Genomic DNA, 8,290 nt, shown 5'->3' on the forward strand with positions numbered 1-8,290 from the left:
AAGTCCTGTGATAGACATGAATTATCCACTCAAGCTGAACATTTTAAACTTGCTCATTCAAGTTGCACATACCACAGGGAGGATTTATTGAGCTACAATATAATTTAGCCGCTTTTAAATAGCTAAATGGCTTAGGGCTACTATGTCATCTCTAAAAAAGGCACGCTCTCTCACTGAATATTTGAAAACAGATTGCCTGTAGTGAACAGAATAATTTTGACTAAAACATTTTGACTGGGTTGCTGGACTAACACTTACTGTGCTGTGCTTGTGCTTCCTTGTGATTCACAAGTCATTCTCAGCCCAGCCAACACAACACACCAGGCTCACGAAACTCAGCTCAAACTGTCAAACTATCCAATGCTCATCAAACAAGAATCAAGATTCTGTTAATGCATTGCCTATTTACCACTTGGTATAGTTCAAAAACAGATTAATTCAGAAAAAAGAAGAGGACAAGAAAACAACACACATCTCACTTTTTAAATTAAACATAACTACACTGGAAGGTATCCATTACATTACATTACATTACATTACATTGCATTTAGCAGACGCTTTTATCCAAAGCGACTTACAGAGGAGGACATAAGCTGAGAAAGGTACATAAGCTGAGAAAGGTCCATGACCATAAAGATTAAAGTAAAAACACTACAGCATTTTTCTTGTCTGTAAATGGAAACACACAAGTCAGTCATTGTATGTTTTAAAGTTTTCACCAAAACATGAAAAAAGAGAGCAATATACATTTTTAGATATACGGTAGACACCGTTGAGGCAAACAAGATCACATGAACTTCTTTGCAATATATCCTTGCAGTTATCACACTTAAGCACAAATTAAAACCAATGGACTTCTTGAACAGCAAACATTTTGACTTATCAAAGCCAAAAAACACAAGTGGACAGAATAGTGACAACACCTTACTTTAAGTTTCCTAGTAACTGCAACAGTGAACAAGCACACAATAGCAGTATGATGCACCAGTGAATTTACTGCTGTGACATGTCCAAATGTCTGTTATGCAACCAGTCTGTCAGCAGAATAGAAGTCTGAATGTTGGTGGGTCCTGCATGTGTCACACTGTAATTTCTACCATGTTGAGCTATCTTAAAATAGTTATTTGATAGCAGAAATTTTCTTTCAAATTTTGCATTTAATTTCAAGGTTAATTATAATAAAATACCCCAAAACCTTTTTAGGGATACATTCATGTTGTAACATTTGTTCTATACATGTATAAAGTATTTACAGAAGCTGTTGCTTTACTGTAACATACATAATGTCCCAATATAGACACAAATGGTCAATTTATGATTACTTACTTCACTGTGATTTTGGATTGCTTTCTGATTCTTAATAACTTTTTCACAGATTCTTTGATTTCTTGTGTCTGCAGAACATAAATGATTGGGTTCAACATGGGAGGAAAAACAGAGGTCAGAGACAGGTTAATGATCCTGGCATTTGGATGTATGTTTGCACCAATTGTAAATGTGATTAATACTGGGAGGAAATATATTGCCACTAATGACAGGTGAGCTGTGCACGTTTTAAAGGCCTTCACTCGTTCCTGAACTGTGGCCACTTTAGACAATGCATAGCCAATTTTTAAATAACTTAACAAGATGAATATCAGTGGAAGCCAAACTATAAGGGCTGTTAACAGCTTACCAATGACAGAGTTGGGAGTTCTGTCATTGCAGGCCAGACGATATATCTGGCCATGGTCACAGAAATAGCTGTTAATAACCACAGACTTACAGAAGGAAAGTCTTGTAAGAAGGCCAATTGCAAGAAGTACAACAGTAATGATAAAGACCCAGAAAAAGGCAATCAAAGACAGCATGAATCTGTGGGTCACTTTCACTTGATAATGCAGTGGGAAGGTGATAGCTATCAGTCTGTCATAGGAGAGGGCAACCAGATTAAGAGCCTGCATTGAAAGGCAGGTGTAGCAGAAAAAAAGGAACGCCAAGCAGTCGTTGTACGGGATGTAGCGATGGTTAAACAGAAAGATGTCAAGAACCTTCGGCACCAGAGCAGAATTACCAAACAGGTCCACAAACGCTAAATTAAATACTGCAATATATTTCGGAGTTCTCAGATTATGATCCAAGTATATTACTGCCATTACAGCTGTGTTTCCCAGCATGGAAATTGTATAAACAAAAAAAAGAAAGACATAGTAAAACTTGATATTAGGTATGCCAACAAATCCACTTATTATGAAATATGCAGGACGCACAAAAGTGATATTTTTCCCAAGAGCTGAGTTGAAAAACTCCATTGATTATTCACACTGTGTGTTGTCATGTAAATGAAGGCGAGCTCCCGCTGTCTGATGATGAATCCTAACAAGCTTTAACTGTTTTTCACTCCCTGTCTGTCCATGTCTGATCCCTGGAGTCTACTAAATAAAAATGTACGTGAATGTATTGCATTTATACAATGTAAAGATCCAGCTCTCTATAGAAAGTCTTGTTCCTTTCTTTTCTTTTTAATCACAAAAATTATTAAGCACATGTGCAGAAACATTAAATTATTTGATCAGAATTACAAATTACTTCTCTGTGAACTGAAGCAATATATTTGGCATGTTCCTGTAAGTTTCAAGTTTCAAGTTTCAAGTTTTTTATTGTCAAAACTGCAAATGTACAAGACATACACAGAATTGAAATTCCGTTTCTCTCTGTCCAAACGTAAAGATGTAAACATATATATAAAATAAATAAAAATAAAATAGAATAAATAAAATATGAAATAAAAATATAAAAATATAAAATAAAGATAAAGATAAAGATAAAGATAAAGATAAAAATATATACAATATATACAAGCAGAGTATTTTTTGAGTCTGTAAAGTGGCTGGTGCCTTTTTTGAGGGGGGGGGGGGTCAGCAGTGTCCAGAGTTTGTGGGGGCAGCGGGCGGAGAAGGAAGGAGGGGCAGTACTGGGAGGGAGTTCAGCATCCTGATGGCCTGGTGCATGAAGCTGTCTCTCAGTCTGCTAGTTCTCGCCCGGAGGCTCCTCATTCTCCTCCCGGAAGGCAGGAGGCTGAAGAAGTGGTGATTGGGGTGGGTGGGGTCGCCCGCAATGCTGAGAGGGCCAGGCGTGTGCTGTAAATGTCCTGGAGGGAGGGGAGGGGGGCACCGATGATCCTCTCAGCTGCTCTCACTATGCGCTGCAGGGTCTTCTTGCAGGATGCAGTGCAGCTGCCATACCACACAGTGATGCAGCTGGTCAGGATGCTCTCGGTGGTTCCACGGTAGAAAGTCTGTAGGATGGGGACTGGAGCTCTGGCTCTTCTCAGTCTGCGGAGGAAGTAGAGGCGCTGCTGGGCTTTCCTGGTCAGTGATGCGGTGTTGCTGCTCCAGGAGAGGTCCTCAGTGATGAGCACACCCAGGAACCTGGTGCTGCTCACTCTCTCCACTGCAGCACCATTGATGGTTAGTGGGTGGTGCTGGGTGGGGGCTCTCCGGAAGTCGACAACAATCTCCTTCGTCTTCTCCACATTCAGAGAGAGATTGTTGTCTCTGCACCACTTGGCCAGTCGGCTCACCTCATCCCTGTAATTTGACTCATCGTTTTTGTTGATGAGCCCCACCACAGTCGTGTCGTCCGCAAACTTGACGAAGAGGTTGGTGTTGTGTGTTGGTGAGCAGTCGTGGGTCAGCAGGGTGAACAGTAAGGGGCTGAGCACGCATCATGGGGCGCCCCTGTGTTCAGCGTGATGGTGTTGGATGCGTTGCTGCCGACCCGTACTGCCTGTGGTCTTCCGGTCAGGAAGTCCAGCAACCAGTTGCAGAGTGAGATGTTTAGTCCTAAAGAGTCCAGTTTTTGTATCAGCTGCTGGGGGATGATGGTGTTGAAGGCTGAACTGAAATCTAAGAACAACATCCTCACATATGAGTCCTTAGAGTCCAGGTGGGTGAGAACTGAGTGGATAGCGGTGGAGATTGCATCATCAGTGGACCGGTTGGCCCGATATGCAAACTGATAGGGGTCCAGGGACGGAGGGAGGATGGATTTGATGTGCTGCATGACTAACCGCTCGAAGCACTTCATGATGATGGGGGTCAGTGCCACGGGGCGGTAGTCGTTGAAGCAGGATGTAGAGGCCTTCTTTGGAACCGGGATGATGGTGGTGTACTTGAAGCAGGTGGGGACAACAGCTTGGCTCAGGGAGGTGTTGAAGATGTCTGTGAGGACATCTGTGAGCTCCTCTGCACAGTCCTTCAGCACACGACCAGGAATGTTGTCAGGTCCTGCAGCTTTGCGAGTGTTGATTCTGGAGAGGGATCTCCTCACGCTTGCCGGAGACAGGGACAGCACCTGGTCATCTGGAGGGGGTGTTGTCTTCAGTGCAGGGGTGCTGTTGTCAGCTTCAAACCGTCCAAAGAAGTGGTTCAGATCGTTGAGCAGAGTGATGTCACTGTCACAGGTCTGTGGTCGAGGTTTATAGTCTGTGATGGTCTGTAACCCCTGCCACAGGCTCCTTGTGTCTCTGCTGTCGGTGAAGTTGCGGGTTATCCTGTTGCTGTACTGCCTCTTTGCAAGTCTGATGCCACGGGACAGGTTGGCTCTAGCTGATCTCAGACCAGCCTCATCACCTGCTCTGAAAGCAGCGTTCCGGGCTCTCAGTAACCGATGGACTTCCCCTGTCAGCCATGGTTTCTGGTTGGACCGTACCGTGATGGTCTTGGTGTCTGTGACATCATCAGTGCATTTGCTGATGTAGGCAGTAACAGTGTCTGAATATTCCTGGATGTTGATCTGGTGGTTGTAGGTGGCTGCCTGCTTAAACATGTCCCAGTCTGTAGTGTTAAAGCAGTCCTGGAGTGCTGAGGAGGCACCCTCTGGCCACACCTGTACCTGCCTCTGAACCGGTCTGGTGACTTTGACCTTAGGCCTGTATGCTGGCATTAGCATAACAGTGATGTGGTCCGAAGCGCCGAGATGGGGGAGGGGTGAGGCCTTGTATGCTCCTCTCACTGGTGTGTAGACCTGGTCCAATGTGTTGTTTCCCCGAGTAGCAAAATCAATGTGTTGGTACACATTAGGAAACACTGTTTTGAGATTTGCATGGTTGAAATCTCCAGCCACGATGAAAGTCCCTCTGGATGGGCAGTCTGCTGTTCACTGATGGAGCTGTACAGTTCACTCAGTGCCTTGTCTCTATCGTTGTTGTTACAGCTGGGAGGGATGTAGACTGCAACAAGCAGGATGGCAGAAAACTCCCTCGGTAGATAGAAAGGCCGGCACTTGATGATCATAAACTCCACAAAAGATGAACAGTGTCTGCAAACCACCACAGTGTCCTGACACCAAGCGTCCCTGATGTACACACAGTAAGCACTTCAAAAGCAGCCATACTTTTGTCGCTCATGAAAACAAATAACAGACCAATATATTTATAACTTTGTTGTATGGCTACTAACATCCCCATTATTGAAAATCTCAGATTCTTTTAATATTAAATAATTTTCAGCAATTTGTGTGTAGTAGGGGTTGTACAGACTGGTCGACTAGTCGACTTCACTACGCCACAATGACGTTTAGAGCTTGACGTCGACTAGTCGCTAATCGAGAGAGGGCTGGCTCAATTCGTGGCAGCGGCAGCTAGTAGTGGCATTTCCGGTGCCAGCTGCCACCGGAGCTGGTGGAACAGCTGATCCCGGTACTGCAGCCCTTAGGTAAACGTTACCTGGCTGTCCCAGCGACAAGCACGCCAAGCGAGAGGATTTTTTCACTCGCTCTCCACGACTAGTCGACGTTGACTCGACTTTCATCATATTAGTGTCGACTTAAAAAAATCTGAAGTCGTGCAACCCCTAGTGTGTAGTACAAATAAATCTACAACCATGGCTTCCTTGAATCTGTATGGCAAACAACACAATCACAAAAAGTCCCACTGAATTAACATTTCCTGTAGCTACTTCAACATAAAGTTCTTCATTAAAAGTGAGTATGTGTCTGAAGGAATAGAGGGGTTTAGTGTGAAGTAGTACCAATTCAAAAAATACAGTAGATTAATTTAACGAAAAGGTAGACGAAAATAAGATGGATCTCAAGACAAATGAAACTTTTCAACTGAAATTCTGAGGTATCCATGACCAGAAAAACAGCATGATTACAATGTTTATTGATTATTGTGTTTTTCTTACATCATCACTGATTTTGGAAATAAAAAAAAAAATCGAATTTTTCCTGTATTTTTAATTTTGCACCTGAACATAAAAAACGTAACTTTCAAAAATACATTGTTGTGTACAAGTTTGCAGTATATCCTTGTAGTTATCACAAAACCAAAAAATTAAACCAATTAGTAGAATCAAGGGCTTTACATATGTGAGCCCAACAGGTGTGACACTATAGACTGTAGTTTTTTTTCCATTGTATGTTTCAAATTTTTCACCAAAACATGAAAAAAGAGAGCAGTATACATTTTTAGACACCGTTGAGGCAAACAAGATCACATGAACTTGTTTGCAATATATCCTTGCAGTTATCACACTTAAGCACAAATTAAAATGGACTTGTTTAACAGCAAACATTTTGACTTATCAAAGCCAAAAAACACAAGTGGACAGAATAGTGACAACATCTTACTTCCAGTAAGTTTCCTAGTAACTGCAACAGTGAACAAGCACACAATAGCAGTATGATGCACCAGTGAATTTACTGCTGTGACATGTCCAAATGTCTGTTATGCAACCAGTCTGTCAGCAGAATGGAAGTCTGAATGTTGGTGGGTCCTGCATGTGTCACACTGTAATTTCTACCATGTTGAGCTATCTTAAAATAGTTATTTGATAGCAGAAATTTTCTTTCAAATTTTGCATTTAATTTCAAGGTTAATTATAATAAAGTACCCCAAAACCTTTTTAGGGATACATTCATGTTGTAACATTTGTTCTATACATGTATAAAGTATTTACAGAAGCTGTTGCTTTACTGTAACATACATAATGTCCCAATATAGACACAAATGGTCAATTTATGATTACTTACTTCACTGTGATTTTGGATTGCTTTCTGATTCTTAATAACTTTTTCACAGATTCTTTGATTTCTTGTGTCTGCAGAACATAAATGATTGGGTTCAACATGGGAGGAAAAACAGAGGTCAGAGACAGGTTAATGATCCTGGCATTTGGATGTATGTTTCCCGTCAAGCTAAATGTGATTAATACTGGGAGGAAATATATTGCCACTAATGACAGGTGAGCTGTGCACGTTTTAAAGGCCTTCACTCGTTCCTGAACTGTGGCCACTTTAGACAATGCATAGCCAATATATGAATAACTGAACAAGATGAATATGAGAGGTAGCCAGAGAATAACAAGTGGTAACAACTTAGCAATGACAGAGTTGGGAGTTCTGTCATTGCAGGCCAGACGATATATCTGGCCATGGTCACAGAAATAGCTGTTAATAACCACAGACTTACAGAAGGAAAGTCTTGTAAGAAGGCCAATTGCAAGAAGTACAACAGTAATGACAAAGACCCAGAAAAAGGCAATCAAAGACAGCATGAATCTGTGGGTCACTTTCACTTGATAATGCAGTGGGAAGGTGATAGCTATCAGTCTGTCATAGGAGAGGGCAACCAGATTAAGAGCCTGCATTGAAATGCAGGTGTAGCAGAAAAAAAGGAACGTCAAGCAGTCGTTGTACGGGATGTAGCGATGGTTAAACAGAAAGATGTCAAGAACCTTCGGCACCAGAGCAGAGTTACCAAACAGGTCCACAAATGCTAAATTAAATACTGCAATATATTTTGGAGCTCTCAGATTATGATCTAAGCATATCACTGCCATCACAATAGTGTTTCCCAGCACTGAAACAATGTAAACAAAAAAGAGAAAGACATAGTAATACTTTACATGAGGTATACCAATAAATCCACTTATTATGAAATATGCAGGACGCACAAAAGTGATATTTTTCCCAAGAGCTGAGTTGAAAAGGTCCATTGCAATATCTTTTTTTGCTTTTACTATCCGAAGCACAGTGTTTACTGAACAGAGAACTGTAAACACAGAGAACAGTACTGTATGTGAGCACTAATGTAGTCAGAGATAAGTACTTCTATCCCATTGATGCATTCCACATCTGGGTTTATGTCATAATGCCTATTTCTGATCCCTTGAGTGTATTGCATCAGAGAAAAACTGTTTTAATCCAATTAATGTCGACCTGTGTTGGGAAGCAGAAGCGCAAGGCTCTGTCCTTCTCTGTGGACATAGAATCTTGGGGGGAAGCCTGCCTGGCTAGTCAAGAGTTT

General features: G+C 41.8%; 2 protein-coding genes across 2 annotated transcripts; both read right to left on the minus strand.

Moving 5' to 3' along the window:
• Positions 1–1,322: 1,322 nt before the first annotated feature.
• On the minus strand, positions 1,323–2,483 carry LOC109142322 (olfactory receptor 52K1-like). The gene has a single exon (XM_019275734.2). The coding sequence runs from the start codon at positions 2,289–2,291 to the stop codon at positions 1,323–1,325; it is 969 nt and encodes a 322-aa protein (XP_019131279.1). The 5' UTR covers positions 2,292–2,483.
• Positions 2,484–7,010: 4,527 nt separating this feature from the next.
• LOC109142321 (olfactory receptor 1-like) lies at positions 7,011–7,979 on the minus strand. Its single transcript, XM_019275733.2, has one exon. The coding sequence runs from the start codon at positions 7,977–7,979 to the stop codon at positions 7,011–7,013; it is 969 nt and encodes a 322-aa protein (XP_019131278.2).
• Positions 7,980–8,290: the final 311 nt, after the last annotated feature.

The sequence above is a fragment of the Larimichthys crocea genome, unplaced genomic scaffold (genome assembly GCF_000972845.2).
Source record: "Larimichthys crocea isolate SSNF unplaced genomic scaffold, L_crocea_2.0 scaffold270, whole genome shotgun sequence".
Taxonomy (NCBI): Eukaryota; Metazoa; Chordata; class Actinopteri; family Sciaenidae; genus Larimichthys; species Larimichthys crocea.